Source organism: Papaver somniferum, chromosome 2 (assembly GCF_003573695.1).
Source record: "Papaver somniferum cultivar HN1 chromosome 2, ASM357369v1, whole genome shotgun sequence".
NCBI classification, from domain to species: domain Eukaryota; kingdom Viridiplantae; phylum Streptophyta; class Magnoliopsida; order Ranunculales; family Papaveraceae; genus Papaver; species Papaver somniferum.
This window is the reverse complement of record NC_039359.1, coordinates 91,639,355-91,656,016: the sequence shown is the minus strand read 5'-3', so window position 1 is coordinate 91,656,016 and position 16,662 is coordinate 91,639,355. Positions and strand designations below refer to the sequence as shown.

The following is a 16,662-nucleotide window of genomic DNA, read 5'->3' as shown; positions in this document are numbered from 1 at the left end:
GCTCTATGAAGGAGCGACCGTCGGATGCTCCCGAGAACTGATCTGATGGCTGAGAACGGAGGCGCTTTTGTGTGTAGAAAATGAGGTTGTGCGCACCATTCTTCGCGGCTTCCTTGCGTAATTTCTCCCGGCTTTTCACTACTTTTCTGCTCTTTTCGCTCCGCGACTCATCCGAACTTTATTTATTACCTAAAAATGCAAAATTAATTAATAAAAATATTTATTCTTGAAAACAATGAAAATACAGAATATGGGATAAAATGTAGAATTAATGCACAAAAGTTGAGTTAAAATGCCAACAAAAAGGGATAAATATATACAATATTTGGCACTCATCATGTACATGTTCAAATAATGTCAACATTTAGAAGTAATTCCAAGCTTCAAACAAAACATAAAGAGATATGTGAATATTGGAAACTAAGTTTTTTCTCCTTGGGATCGATTCTATCATGACTCACAATGTAAGTTGTGATCGGTTATACCATGCTTCCCAAACTAGGTTGTGACCGGTTACACCTTGCTTCCCATAGGTATCTTGTGATCGTTACACCTTACTTCCCGAGTTAGCTTGTAATCAGTTACACCTTGGTTCCCAAAGTAACTTGTGACAGATTACAACTAACTTCCCAAATTAGGTTGTGACCGATTACAACTAACTTCCCAATGTAGCTTGTGACCGGTTACACCATACTTCATAAAGTAGCTTGTGACCGATTACAACATGGTACACAGTATAGGCTATGACGAGTTATACCTCAAATATCAGCAAGTTAAGATAGTTTCTACCTTGTCATCTTGTATTGGTAATTCAAAAGATATTCAATAAAGAACCTGACCAATCATGATTTCCTCTCGATTATGAAACAAGTTCATATATGTACTTCCTTCAAACCAATGTTATAAACATTGTTTCCTAGGTTGAAATCATACCTATATCTTACACATAATCAAGTAATTAAATACAAAGATTATGTTGATGTCATATGTACGAAGTTCCAAAAGATAAGCGTTTATACTTCGTAATTCAATAAGTTCCTTGATACTTTGATCATAATGCTATGACCAAGTCTAATCACTAGAGTTTTATATATACATTTTCCTATGTTATGTTTTCAATATGGGTTATTAGGATTTTGGTACTCAGTTTTTGACCAAAAACTAGCTTTGTCTAACATTTGTCCAGCTTTGCGTTTGGTACTTGGAAATGACGTTAACTTTGGTTGATTGTGTTAAATCTTTACTTCCGTTAAGGAACTATTTAAAAAAAAAAACTAATTACTTAACGCAGTTAACAGTGACGTTAGCACATGAGTTGCACACATCTAACATTTGTATCTAAGATAAAAATGGAACTGATCCAACGGTCTCAAACCTATGATCCTATTAGTTCCGGTGTATCTCCCGTTCGGTCTTATCTTCAAATAGCTTGGTCTTATCTTCAAATAGCTTGTGGGAGATGATAGGCACTTAATATTGTATATATTCTTATCTTTTTGAAGGTGTTTACTGTATTTTGATGCAGTAATTTCCTATATTTATGCCAAACTATGTGTTTTGTTTTCTTGTTCATTCTGAGTAAAAGTGTGGTGATATTCTCTGATTTTTGTAATGAAAGGAGACTAAGTAGAATCAGCAGAGAAGGGTTGAACAATGGGAAATGTTCACACCATGATAAGCTACACATTTCAGTGAAGGGATGCATGCGCAGCAACAAGAGATCGGAGTGTGAGAGTTGACAACCTAATGGGCTGAAGTTCAGAAATCATATTCTTCTCATGTTTGGAAACTACATGTAAAGCAAACCAAGCCCAAAAGCCATTCTCATACCAAAGCAAGGTATTCATGCTTTAAACCAGAGTACGTCACCACATTTCTCTTCCCGATCTCACACATGACAAAAAAAACTTCTTCTCCTCCCAATTCAGTCAACCCATCTTTTTTGTCTCCCATCTTTTATCGGCATATTAAATCAGTCCGTCTCATCTTCTCTCAGATTATCAAGCCATCACCTTGACAACCCAATTTCCATACGATTGCCGGCGTCAGACTCAAACCCTATACCTAGTTTACCCTATATTTCTCTTTCTAAACCTATTCCTCCATCCAATGTCAATCAGCAATTCACAATACCTAGAAAGTAGGTAGGGTGGCTTATTCAGAGCACAAGAGAGGAAAATTGATTGATTCTCTATATAACATCAACCATGGCAGTAGAGAAATGGAAAAAATAAGGCGGCAGTAATGATTAAGCAACTGACAGTTAGGTATGAATTTGATTTCCTTTCAACGCCGACAGCATCCGAAATTAGTGAAGACATTACAATGACAGTGCATGATGAAGTAGGCTACATAAGTGGTGAGTTTCAAGACTACCAATTTCCTAGATTTCTGCTTGTGTAATTACTGTCAATGGGATTGAATTGTTTAGAGGAATACTTTTTGTATAAATAGAGGAGGGGTTTGTGATGCAAAACTAAAGCCCGGACTAGCCGGTGCAAGCAAGTAGTAGTATTTAGGTTTATTTTCCAGTTCCTATAATGTTCTAATTTTCTAGCTAGGGCTTAGATGAAGCTCTTAATCTAATATCAGATAATTCTAGTTATGAATTTGTTCTTATTGTGCTTAATTTCTTAAGGGTAGATTTAATCTTTGTACTACAACATATTACTTTCACCTTGTTTATTATATGCAACCTAGGTAGTTGGAATAATTATATGTTGTTGTGTTGCAACTCATGCTTAAATGAATGATTTATCTTTTGATTAGTTGTGCTTTAATCAGATAATTAATGCTTAGGATGAATAATTTAGTTGTTATTAATTATCCATCTTCAGATAACCTTGAATATGCGGCTGACTTGAATCTTCATCGTTGTTCGTTAAAAGGACAAGAGTAATTTCGATAACTGAATTATATAATGTAGGTTAAGTGGCGGATTCGACTACCCTAGTACCTCTCCTATAAAAATTTTTTATCTCTGTGTTTGTTTTAATCTTTTTTGTTTAGTATAATCAATCTTAATCTTGTCGTATCGACACAAAACACCCCATGTTTGGTTACCTTTTAAAGTGATCAGTTGTAGTAAGGCCATAGTTTCAACTCAACACCCACCAAGTCCTTGTGGATCGACTTGTTCTTGCCCTGTGTTGCATATCGACACTGTGCACTTGCAATTAATATAATTGTAGGCATCTTCTAGTCCTACCAGGAGACAAAGAACGAATTTTACTGTTTATGTTGTTCCTATTCTATAACTTTGTCTTTACTGTTTGTGTTCTTCCCTTTCTATAACGATCATCCAAAGTACCTTCTTGTACCATAAGTTCCCTTGTCTTCTTGAATTCGAAAGTAGTTCTTGAACATTGCTTAGTCTTCACATTTTTTATCTTCTTAAGCACATCAATGGAGAAAAAAATATAAATAAGTTAGGCAATTGTTTGTGTGTTTTGTTTTGAGAAATTTGAGTACGTTGGTGTGCCGATCAAAACTAAACAAGATCATCAGATGCTTCGATCCCAGTAACCTAGAAATGTTGGTGGAGCTTGGTTTTGTCGATGGTCCATGGAGCTCACCTCAATCTCGTTATCCCCATAACCATAACCCAAATGAAAATCATTACCCCCAATAGGAAAAACACACAGAGAAATGTAAAAGCACTGACCTAATTACACATGAATTATTTTCATTTTCTTGAATCATTCAAACTCAGTAGATCTCAAGAGTCTGGATCTATTTGGGAATTGATTCTTTGATTACTTGAGAATCAAATAGTTTAAGCAAATACTTTGTTGAAATTATGAGGCGTTCCATTTTTCTTGTAATCTTGTAACTGAATCTAGGTCGAATAGATTTGGTGAAGATACATGGGCGGTAGTCTTGCAGAGGAAGAAGAGAGGACAGGAGTTCAAAATATCTAAAGAACAAATAAATCATAGCCACAAATCTTCAGGTAAGCTGGAGATCTAAGTTCATCCGTTGGATTGGTATCTAAGGTTAAGGACTTGTTAGGTCATTGTTAGTAAAGTTATATATATTTTAGTAATTAATCATTTAACATGGTCAACCGAAGTCAACGTCATTTCCAAGTACCAAATACAAAGTTGGACAAATGTTAGACCAAAGCTAGTTTTTGGTCAAAACCTGAGTACCAAAAACCAAATAACCCTTTCAATATAAAGCGGCTTGAAAGATACGTTAGTAATGGAAACAAGATCAAGCTAATATTACTAACCTCAAGTGGAAGGATGATGTCTTCGTTCCATTCATTACTTCTCCATATTCTTCGCAGTAATACTCGTATGTCTCAACATTCCGAGGCTTTATAGTCTAACCTAAACGAAGTTGACTCTAGTAATTAATGAAGCGACTCTAGATGAGTTTTGATACTAAAATATGACAACCAAATTTAACATACCAACGCTTGGTGGGTTCAACCGAGCTATGCTTCTAACATACTTGATGTCTCCTAGGATTTTCTTCCTCAATTATAGATTATTTAAAAATAAATTATCCTCAACCTGTTATGCGATAAGTCTTTTAGAATTTCTATTGCTTGAATTTGTATTTCAAGATTCGTCAAGTACTAGCTTGAACTCAAAATATTTTCTTGCAATTTCATCATAATATTAAATTCATACGATATTGTCTGAGTAGATAGAATGGTAGTAATAATAAGTCAATAAGATAGCCAGTCTTCACATACATTTGTTTGTGAAGTCTTTGTAGATGTCTTCGTTTTTCTTAAATCTTCAAGGTTAGTTGGTTAATTTTTTTATTCATCTACCATGCTCTAATCCTAGTTCGAGACTGATTTTAATAGACTATAGACCAAGATATAGTTTTGTTCATCTAGATTTGACAACAAGCTTGACTTACTAACACTTGTTGGTGCAACCGAACAATGCTCTAACATAAAAAAAATGAACCAGACTAATATAAGTTTTTCTAAAATGGATCCTACGATGCTTTTTTCACTTAATGACCTAAGAATAACATTAATCCTAAAAAAATATATTAAACTCGAAAGTCTATAAAATTTAACAAGTACTTTCTAGAGTATAAAAGTTATGGGTTAAACTAAAGCCCTCGTATCAATTTCATTTCAAATTTTAATACTTTCTTGAGTATAATAATAATGCGTTAAAATAAGTCTATAAAATTTTAGTACTTTTTTGTTTATTGTTTGATTGCATATAGGGATGCAAGACATAGTTCTTCTAGGGTTTTTCTGATTCTCAGACTCAGCTTTCCCTTAGATTATTCTATGCCCATAACACGTTCTTCAGCTTCTTCAGGAATCCGTAGGAATGGAAGCCCTGAATCCCAATCCTCCATGGCCTCATCTTCGCAGAGTGATAAGCTTCCTTGTCCTTTCGCAACTTTTGATGGTTGTCAAGGAGGTCCTAGTGGTTTGGGGTACTCCAGGAGTGGTTTAACAAGACATCTGAAAGACCATCACTTTCCAACAGATAATGCCAGACTGGTTTGCGTAGAAAGAATTCAGACAATCGAGAGCTGCTTTACAGCATGGGAATGCAATCTGTTGGAGTTGGAATCCTGGTTATGCACCAAATGCATGACTACTCATACATGGAAAATGGCCTGCAAAAACAAGTCGCATTCTGCAGATGTCATTCCAGGGCCGTTCAATGGAATTGGTACAGATTTCCTGATTCATGGTGTTGTGAAACCACGCAATGCGGGTACAGTGGATAACGCTGGTGCAGGTGTTTCAGTGGGTGAAGAGCTTGCAGGTGGTGAAGATTTTGCAGGCCTTACTGTGGAGATACTAAACCTGATGCTGCAACGACAAATACCTACGACTGTTAGTATTCCTCCACACTGCAGGCTACATTTTTCGCATACTCTCAAGTCTGCTTTAGATTCTGTTCTAGCTAATCCCATGAACATTGCGGCCTGGATACGATTGTTACTGCTGCCAATTTGTACACTAAACTTGCATGAACCTCAGAGTTCCAGTGAGGAACGCTCCGGTACGAGAAAGAAGTTGCAGACTGCTGCTATAAACAAAGCTTTGTTGGTTTGGAGGGAACCTGCCGGCTGCATCAGTTTGGTACAACAATTGCTTGGCCTGACCAAAAGAGCTTCTAAACAGCGTGCTCCCAGCAAAAAGAAAACGAAGAAACATCTAGTAGCCTGTCGAAAAAAGATGAGTTATGGCCACTACATAGCAGCAATTCGCATTCTTTCTTCCAGTGGCGTTGCTCCACCTACCCAAGACACCTTGTTCGAACTCCAGGAGAAACATCCACATGCTCCACCTCCAACTATACCCACAGAAGTTGTTTCAACACCTTCCCTGACTGTTGATTCCAAGGCTGTACTTTCAGCCCTGAAGAGCTTCCCCAAGGGGACATCTTGTGGCAGAGACGGTCTCCGCGCTCAGCACTTGTTGGACGCCCTGAGTGGAGCTGGTGCTGCGATTTCTGATGAGTTGCTGCTGCCGATTACTGGTGTCGTGAACCTGTGGCTTGCAGGTAAATGTCCTCTTTCCCTTGGTGAATTTGTGGCCAGTGCTCCCTTAACCCCACTACTTAAACCTGGTGGTGGTTTAAGACCAATTGCGGTAGGTACCATCTGGCGTAGGCTGTGTTCTAAGTTAGCAGCTATTTCAGTTTGCAAAAACTTGAACAACTATCTTGGCAATCACCAATATGGAGTTGGCATTCCTTGCGGCGGGGAGGGTATTCTACACGCGGCGAATAGATTGCTCGAACTGCATGGATCTGATAACACCAAATCTATTTTATTAATAGATTTTTCGAATGCATTCAACATGGTTGATCGATCCAGTATTATCCGTGAGGTAAGAACACACTGCCCTAGCATCTCTCGTTGGGTTGAATTCTGCTATATGCAACCTGCCAGGCTATATTATCAAGATCACATTCTCTCCTCGACACAAGGGCTTCAGCAGGGTGACCCTCTTGGTCCCCTTCTTTTTGCTTTAGCTTTGCACCCTCTTATCGAGAAGATTGCAGCCACTTGTACGTTGGATTTCCATGCCTGGTATTTAGACGATGGCACCATCGCAGGTGACACGGTGGAAGTGTCTAAGGCATTGAAGATTCTCCAAGAGGATGGACCAGGCTACGGGTTACATCTGAATATTTCGAAGACGGAATTATTTTGGCCTTCTTATGATCCGAGAAGGGATTCTGATACTGCCTTTCCTGCGAATATTGGTAAGCCAAAAGATGGTGTTAAATTGCTTGGTGGACCAGTCAGCCTAGATATGAACTTCTGTATTAATGTGGTGTTGAAGAGGGTTGACAAAACCTCTCAGCTCATAGACAAGATTCAAGAGCTGCATGATCCTCAGTGTGAACTTTTGCTTTTGCGCAACTGTACTACGCACTATTTGCACCCAGGCGATTCAGAATGTTGCCACGCGCTTTGATGATTATCTTATGCAGTATCTTCGTCGTCTTATAGTCGGAGATGGGGCTGGTTTTGGCTTAGTCCAACAACGACTAGCCACTCTCCCAATTAACTTAAACTTTTATGAGTATTACTAAAAGAAAAAAAATAATACTCATAAAAGTTGAAGTTAATTGAGATATGTTTATATAGATTTTACAACCGTATAAGATAATCATCAAAGCGCGTGGCAATTAACTTCAACTTTTATGAGTATTACTAAAAGAAAAAAAATAACCTCCCAATACAGTGATGTTAATAAACATGTATTGATGGGAAAATATGAATATCATTAATGGATAATAGTTATATAAATGACCGGTCAAAAATTATGAACCTTTGATCCTCGGCTATTTAAGAAAAATAGAACACTTCAACATTAAAAAAAGGGCTTTTTATAAAAATAGGCTCGTTTTTTTGGTGCTTTTCATTTCTAGACCACTTTTTTTATTTATTGCTAGACTAGTCAAGTTTTGACCAAAAGTGATGGATGGAAAGTTAGCACCGTTAGGTTTAACTAAAAAGACCTAAAAGTCCTTTATATCACTGATTTAATGTTATATCAGTGAGTTAAATCAGCCAAGTCAGGTTGAGTCAGAGAGCTTGTCAGCTAAGTTAGGCCAAGGCCTAACCAGTGTTGCACCTTTCATTCCACCTGAATCAGCTTCATCTGTACTACCACATTAAACATCGCCACACTCATTCTTGCAGCCACTGCATTTTCTGTTCAACGCCTCCATTTCATAACACTGCACACATTCTTTGCAACCTGACCTCATTCACAACAACACCACTAATCCCTTCTTTTCATTGCAGTAGCTTCTTGAACCCATACTGCTCAACATTTCTTTTATCTTGCAGCTACCACTGCCATTTTGTAGCTTCATCTCTTATTCCACCTGCTGATCTTGTAATTCTCAGTTGCACTGCAATTTCATCACATTCCCAGGCAGTACAAGCATTCACAAATCCATTCATCAGTGCCAGTTAACTCCAACTGTATATGCACCCGCAACTTCAGCCGTAGCTCAGACAGCTTCTTCTTGTACCACCAGGGCAGCCAACACCACACCAAGCACTCAGCTTCACCTCGAGCCACTATCAATCCACTTGAGCACCACCAGATTGCAATCACAACTCCTCTTGTAACAGTTTCAACCATCACTGCCACAACCAATACTTTATAACAACTCCATCCTTCTCTGTAATGCATCTACTTAGCTCCATCCACTTGCAACAGTTCATACACAACCTTCTGTAGCAGCAACTTCAACTGCCTGCACTTCACTTCTTCCATCTTGTTCTCAGCTTCTAATTAAGCTCAGCATACACCTGCACTGCAACTCCAGACATCTTAACGCATTGTCACAAATTCACCTCCCTTGAGTAACTTGATAACCACTAGGACTGCCACCACCATATCTTCAAATCCACCAGCTCAATCGACTGCCAGAAGCATCAACACCTCAAGAGCACTGCAAACCCATCTTCTTTTGAGCAAATCACAACACCAAAAATATCAACCACCTTCTTGTGTACCAAACACAACACCTTACTGCTCCAATTCTACTTTTCTGCTCCAGGCCAACTAACACTATCCCCTTGCTGCCAAACTCAAATCCTTGCATCTCCTAGCTCAACTGCAACCTCAGGCATCACCTAAACGTTCTCTGAGTTCACCCTTGGCAACATCAGCACCACCAATCCTTGGAGCACAACAACCCAAATGCTCTTTTCTCAGCTTCATTGCAACTCAACACATGACCACCACAACATCCATCACCAGCAGCTCAGCTCATTTCCAACAACAGTGACACCTTTCTCGCAATTCATATACCACCAACAAACCATCTGGCACTCAACTGCAGCTGCAACCAAACCATTAACCTCAACTCACCTTTCAAAAAGTTGCCCTGCTGAAAACAAAATTATCGAAGATTTTCTTCTATTTCCTCATGTTTATCCATCTTTTCAGACTCGAAGCCGAATTGTACCAAACTCAAATACAAACTCAATCTTTGATTTTACTAGTTTCGGACATTTAGTGGTGATGGGTGTTGGACAATATCTGAGGGGGAGTGATAGTATAGTTTCTGTGCAGGAATTTTATCAATGCTGTCGTCATTAGATAAAATCAGCCTAGACTCGACCAAAAAAAAACACAAAGAAGAAACAAACATATCAAAGAAATTAAAAGAAGTAATCCATTACTACAGAGACTAAATTGTAGATGATTATGAAATACAGACATTAATCAAAAATAATATGCCAATTGAAATGAGGGAGACAGAATGCAACTTAGACTGGAAGAACCTCCTTAACAATTTCATCACAAAGAGCAGCAATTTGAGAATCAAGAACTTTGATAGTCTCTTCCTTCTGGTTCTCCAAATTTATATGAATGGAGCCTCGACCTGTTCACAATTATTACATTATTATTTTCTAGTTAAACAAACACTGTAATGGACTCGATCTCCTCTTTTCTTTTTCTTCTTCTTGTTATTCTTCTCCTCCAAATTCTTCTCATATTCCTGAAAAGAAGTAGAGACAAGTGTTACAAGTCCGTCAAGCCACCATATGTCCCTGCCATATTTATAAATGAATAGGAACTTTTTGCAGTTAAGTCTCAACCATGACTTACCCGTAGCTTCTCTTCAGCAACATTTTGATACCATGAAATTTTCTTTCTTGATGATTTATCTACAACCTGCTTCTTCAATTGTAAATTTAATTTAGCTTGGAAAAGCTCGTCTTCTCTTCTTATCTCCTCCATAAACTTCGCCTTATCGGTCTCACTTTCTTGGTTCTTTCGCTCCAAAATGGAAAAGGTGTAATTAGGATTTTTCATCTGTACATCCCTACCCAAAGGCCGGTCATGGGATGGTAAAATTCTTTGCACATAATCATCCATAAAACTTTTATTTCTTTTCCACAAGGACATGAACTTCTCAACCTGTAAACAGATCGTGGAATCATTATGAACACCACGATTGCGAATTTTTAAAGAAAGCGTGTGATGACTCTAGCAAGCAAGGTATAACAAACAGGACCAAACATACCTGAGAACTGGATAGTTTTTCCAAGGCTGCTACATCGTAAATGGTAGCCAGAGCTCTTGCATTATTCAGTAGTCTATGGAATTTATAATAGCTGACATTCTGTAAAAGTGCAAATTCAAGAAGTAAATCACTCTGATTGTGTTGGAAAACCATATACTAAGCTGTTGCAGTATTTTAACGTAGGAAAGAAACAAGTGCGGGTCCAACAAGGATGAAAGCAGTGTACCCTGTCGTCACGTAATCTTTTCAGCTCAAGCAAGCGTTCACATGCTGCAATTTTCTTCAGTTCACTTTGAGCCACTTGTGCTCGCAATGGATCAATCTCATCATCTATGGATCTCTCTAGTTTTCTCGCATACTCAATTCTCCGACCAAGTAATTGCTTTTTCTTTCTAATTGTGTCCAAATCCAAACCCATATACTACAAGGACAAAAAGATCCGTCAAAACTAAACAAAGCGAGTCATTGATTCCAAGTACTAGTCACCTATAAAATCCCAATAGAGTTTAGTAAGACATACCATAACCTGGTACCGAAAACGCGTAACTAGCCCAAATTTAAAGGTTTTATAAATTTCATCCCTCTGCTGACAAAAATCGTGACTCATTTCAATGTCATTAGCACGAACCTTCTCTCTAGTTTCTTCAAGTTGTTTGATTTCTTTATGAAGCTGCTTCACCTCAACCAATGTTCTCTTCCCATGTTGCATCAGATAATGCAAGCTACAAATCTGCTTCACACCAAAACCCTCGCATAATTATACATGGTTGTATAAAATTGACAGGAATATTTTTCAGTGATTCCCTATCATCTCTACGTCAAACCGTAACATTATTATATCTAGTCAACAATTATCTTACAAGATTATCAAGCTCTTCCTCCGATGAACATGCTGATCCCTTCTCTGGTCTTGTATAGATTTTTTTATGGAGCTTCACCATAGCTTGGTCCAAGTGGTCCACCCACCTCTTCTCATGTTCCATGTCCCATAAAACCTCCTCTCGAACATTTAGAAGATCCAACAATGCCATCAGTTGGTCTTTAGCTGCCTACACAAAACATTTAGGAGATTAATGTTAAAAAATATCACTAGAAATATGATCATTATAACAAAATCAAGGTTTGTGGTGCGGGGCGGTGCTTTAAACTGTATATTCTCATAAACGGCGACCAAATTCCGCATCAATAACAGCAGTAGTTAGTTAGAGTACCTCTTTCGTCTTAATGGCTTTAATAAGTTGAAGCCATGCTTGATTGTTCTGCTGAATCTCCTTCTGAGCCTGATCAATTTGGGAATTCAGCTCTGGGCTTTCGTATAGTTCACACTTGACGAAATAAAAAGAACGAACAGGTTTCAGTTTAGGGCAAAAATCAACGGACTCATTCATAAGAATGGAGCTCAATTCTACAGGCTCATCCACTCCTGGTTCTTGATTCGTTATCTCAGCAGCATTCTCGTCTAAGCATATACATTCACCTTCAGTTCCCTGACTTCCATCTATTAATGGTACAAACTTTAAATTTTCTTCCATGATTTCCATTTCTTGGCTTCTAATCAGTCTCTGAACCTGATGAGACAAACTTGAATTGAAGGAAAACTCAGTAAGATGAGAATACTTTTACAAAAAATTTGAAGGACTAATCAACTTCTGGTCCTGCCAAAATAACCAAAATCAAAGAATAAGACTAGAAACAGTATAACTAATTAAGAAAAAGATTTTTGTTTCACTCAGTAAAAATCAAAATTTCTTAAACAGTACACAGAATAAACAAGAACGGTACCAGTAAAACAGAAATGAAAGAGAAGAGAAGAATAAATAAGGCTATCCTACTTCAAAATCCATGAACATCAATTTTTAATTGATTTCTGAGGATGCTTACAATTTGGGCCGCAAGAAAAGCAAATGCCTCACCAGATCCCAGTTGAGTTCTCATATTATTCTCTTTTTCCACGAGGCTGCAACGGTGAGACAAGGAAATGACATAATTATTTCTCCATCTTGTCCTAATGGATTGAGAATTTCCGCCAAGTACCCCCGTTCATGGTTTGCCGTCAACCGATATGTATTTGTATCAGTAGGCACTGACACAAGTTCTTAGTGTAACTTAACAACCAAATTTGCCAGATAACGAAACAAAAATAAAATGAGACAAACAAAATGGCTACTATGAAATTAGCCGTGTAACACTGGTCAGTTTCAGTTAGTATCACAACTGAAATGGAAGCATTGTATGAGTGTCAGCAGGTACTGATATTACATTGATATCCGAATCGGCGAACAATGACCCTGTACAATACAGAAAACTGCTCACGTTTTTCTTTCATCTGTCGTGAACTGGGTGTAAGTTGGTAATGGTTTTTCGATACCCTTTCAAGCCCCCAAGAAATAAAAGAGCTTCTACACCCAGATTATCTTTAGTGTGCTCATTTTCGGTCTGGACGGGTAATCAAATGTCTCAAATAAGACTCTCAAAATAAACCAATGAAGGTATCTCTGCTAACAAAAGGTATGGTGTATTACCTTGCGCGGAGCACGCATTACTTACCTAGCATACTGGTGGCATACATTAAACATGTGCAAGTAAAAATTCTAACTTCAGAATATATATCCACCAAGTTCCCTTGGTTTGAGATCGGACATGTAAAAGAAAATTCTGTGTGCAGGAAAGTTTCTCAATTCATTGAGATGTCATTAGATGAAATCAACAACATAGACCAAATTCAACCAAAATATACACAAAAGTCACTAAAAAGAAGAAGCAAAAAAACATATATTGATATATAAACAAGAAATTCAAAAGCAATAATCCATTATTACAGAGACTAAATTGTATTTGATTATGAAATACAAACATTAATCAATAATATACTAATTGAAAAGTGAGAGAGATAGAATGTAACTTAGACTGGAAGAACCTTCTTAACGATTTCATCACTAAGAGCAGCAATTTGCGAATCAAGAGCTTTAATAGTTTCCTCCTTCTGGTTCTCCAAATTACCAAGAGCTTCAGCTAATTCAGCTTCCAATTTCTTCCTTCCTTCTGCCATCTGTGCTTCAACTTCCACAGTTGTTTCTTTCTTCATCTGGTTCAAAGCAGCTGCAATTTCAGCTCTAGCTGCTCTCATGATAGCAGCAGCTTGTTCATCCAATTCCTTCACTTCACTAGATGTATCTTTAACACTGTTTAATTTCCCTCTAATATCTGCATCTCTTGCATCCATAAAGTTACCCAATGGAGTGTAGTAAATCTTGTCTAAAGCAAACATAAGTATGAGGAATTCTGCCATGATTAGTGGTAGAGTAAGATTGAAATCAAACAATGCTGCTTTCTCAATTTCTGCTGCTAGTGATGGTGGAGCCATTGTTAGAACTGCTGCTGCAATTGCAGCTGTTGACTTGAGAGAGTTTAGGTTTAGAGTTGGGGTTTTGATTTTGTTGCTGCTGCTGGTTTGATTGGCTTGGCTTCGGATTTTTAGGGTTGTGAATTGGGGGAATTTGAGTGCTTTTGGTGTTGATTGGATTGAAGGAGATGTGATTAGGGTTTTGGATGAGGAAGCCATGATCATGTTTGCCATCACTGTGATTAAACCAGTTACTGGTTTTCTCCTTCTCACACTTTTTTGGATTTTTTTTTTCTCTGTAGTGTTTAGAGGTTCATAGTGAGAGTTGGAGAAGAAGGCTATCAGAAATCCTATCTCATTTCTGTGCCACAGATTTGAAAGAAAACGATAGCAAAAGGAAATTAGGGAAAAATAAGTGAAGTAATTGGATATTCCGACCCAAGTTTTCGCGGTCTGACACTACATAGCCGTGAGCCCGTGACCGTTTTAACGGCCCTTTTTCAAACCTTCTTACCAGTGTATTCGATGTTTGGAGATTTGATGAGTTTTTGTATTTGTAATTTTTTATTACTTCTGGCGGCAACTTGTCTACCAACAATTTCCGTGTTAATCTTAGTAGTGTGTTTGGAATTGATTTTTACTTCTGATTTCCAGAAACCATCTAGATGATTCGTGACATGTGAGCAAAAGCAATATTCCATTTCCGATAAGCAGGATATTTTGTCTTTGTTACCATGATTATGTTTTCGTCCTGAAAAAGTAGTTCAATATGCTTTATGCACCACAATACTCCATTTCCTACCAGGTGCGTTTTATTACCAAAAGCTCATCTTTTACTATGCAATTAACAAACAAGAAATTGGCTCCACATGTTTCACAAAATTACGGTTTCGGTAATGTTATGATGATAGGAGCGCGTTCGAAGTATGAAAAATAATAGTACTAATATTTTCTCTAACTATTGCAATTCCATGACCGTCATCAAACGCACAATTTCAGTTGTAATATTAGTTTAAACAAAAACTTATACCTTGTTTGTTTACTCCTGACTCATCTAAGTCGTCTGGATATCTGTGTTGTATTGCTACAACAGATTAGAAAGATTGGTGTAAAAACACCTCCCAAATCAATGCCAAATCTGGATGAGGAACAACGCAACCACAAATATGTATTTCATTTAATTTCTGTTGTCTGAGAAATAAGTTTCTCTTATAGCTTTTAAACCAATCCAAGAAACCCTACAACGGAACAATGGATGACTGACACGTGACTATCATCTAATGGACAAGCTCGATCTTATTAAGGAACACCACAAGTAACTAAGGGAAGCCTGGAAGTAGATATTACACTGTTGAGAATGCAACATTGCCTCCCTCTAAGCAGCATTCTTGTCCTCAAGGATGAATCTAGGATAATGAGCTTTGATGTTGGTGACGTCCTCCGATGTGGCATTCTCCGGTGAGGAATTAGTCCATTGAATCAGTACTTGCCGTATTAGTTTGTTGCCAATAAGCACAGTCCTTGTCTGCAACACTTTCTCAGGAAGCATAATGATATCTCCATTGAGGTCGACCACTGGTAGTGTAGGAGAAGGAATAATCTGGGCACCAATGTGCTTCTTCAGCTGAGAGACATGGAAGACTGGGTGAATTCTTAAATGAGAGGGAAGCTCCAATTTATAAGCCACAATGCCTAACTTTTGCAGAACTGGAAAAGGGACATAAAATTTAGTAGGGAGCTTAAAGTTGCGCCTCAGGGATACAGAAGCCTGTCTGTATGGCTGCAATTTCAGGTAGACTAAATCTCCCACTTCAAAAGACCTTTCCCCTCTAGAAGTATTTGAGTAAAGGTTCATCCTCTCTTGATCTTTTTGAAGTGACTCCTTAAGTAAGTCCAGCATACTTGCTCTCTCTTTCAAGTAAGATTCCACAGCAGCAACAGAAGTAGTAGTGGTAGAAGGGAAAGCCATATGAGGAGGAGAATAACCATATAATGCTTGAAATTGAGACATTTTTAATCCTCTATGAAAACTGGTATTATACCACCATTCAGCAAGTGCAAGCCATTTAGTCCAGCTGCTTGGTTTATGCCCAGTGATGCACCTTAAATAATTCTCTAGACAGCCATTAACTCTTTCAGTTTGACCATCAGTCTGTGGATAATATGTTGTACTGGGGTTCAACTTGGTGCCCATGGATTTGAACAAATCTTTCCAGAAATTACTTGTAAATACCTTATCTCTATCAGATACAATTGAAGAGGGTAAGCCATGAATTTTGAATACCTGATTGAGGAAGACTTGAGATGCAGAGGCAACTGTATAAGGATGCTGGAGAGCAATGAAATGAGCATACTTCGTCAATCTGTCAACAATGACTAAAACAACACTCTTTCTGTCACTGATAGGTAAACCATCAATGAAGTCCATGGTAATGTGTTTCCAAGCATAATCAGGTATAGGAAGAGGCTGAAGGAGACCAGCATGAGTAGTGGAATCACTCTTATTTCCTTAAAAAATGTCACATTGAGAGACAAATAGCAAAATATCCTTTTCCATCCCTTGCCAATAAAAGTGTCTCCTTGCTCTGACATAAGTTGCTTGCATACCAGAATGGCCACCAACAGCAGATGCATGCAAGGATTCTAAAAGATTATGTCTAATATGACTCCCAGTGCCAATGTAAATCCTATCTTTGTATCTTAAGATACCTTCTTGAAAGGTAAAATGAGGCACAGAATGAGGTTGAAGTAATAATTGTGAAATGAGATGATCTGCCTTAGAATCTTGAGTATAATTGAGAAGAACATCTTACACCC

At 37.9% G+C, this 16,662-nt stretch overlaps 2 protein-coding genes across 2 annotated transcripts; both read right to left on the bottom strand.

Annotated features, from left to right (window-relative positions):
• Window positions 1–9,668: 9,668 nt before the first annotated feature.
• LOC113348391 (proton pump-interactor BIP131-like) lies at window positions 9,669–13,153 on the bottom strand. The gene is made up of 9 exons (XM_026592144.1): window positions 13,050–13,153; window positions 12,384–12,938; window positions 11,714–12,083; window positions 11,363–11,551; window positions 11,023–11,232; window positions 10,729–10,923; window positions 10,503–10,601; window positions 10,085–10,396; window positions 9,669–9,974 (listed from the first exon to the last, which is right to left on the bottom strand). The coding sequence occupies exons 3-9, from the start codon at window positions 12,041–12,043 to the stop codon at window positions 9,879–9,881; spliced, it is 1,431 nt and encodes a 476-aa protein (XP_026447929.1). The 5' UTR covers window positions 12,044–12,083; window positions 12,384–12,938; window positions 13,050–13,153; the 3' UTR covers window positions 9,669–9,878.
• Window positions 13,154–13,250: 97 nt separating this feature from the next.
• Window positions 13,251–14,213, bottom strand: LOC113348392 (ATP synthase subunit b', chloroplastic-like). The gene has a single exon (XM_026592145.1). It carries the CDS (start codon window positions 14,077–14,079, stop codon window positions 13,405–13,407), a length of 675 nt encoding a protein of 224 aa, XP_026447930.1. The 5' UTR covers window positions 14,080–14,213; the 3' UTR covers window positions 13,251–13,404.
• Between the last annotated feature and the right edge of the window lie 2,449 nt (window positions 14,214–16,662).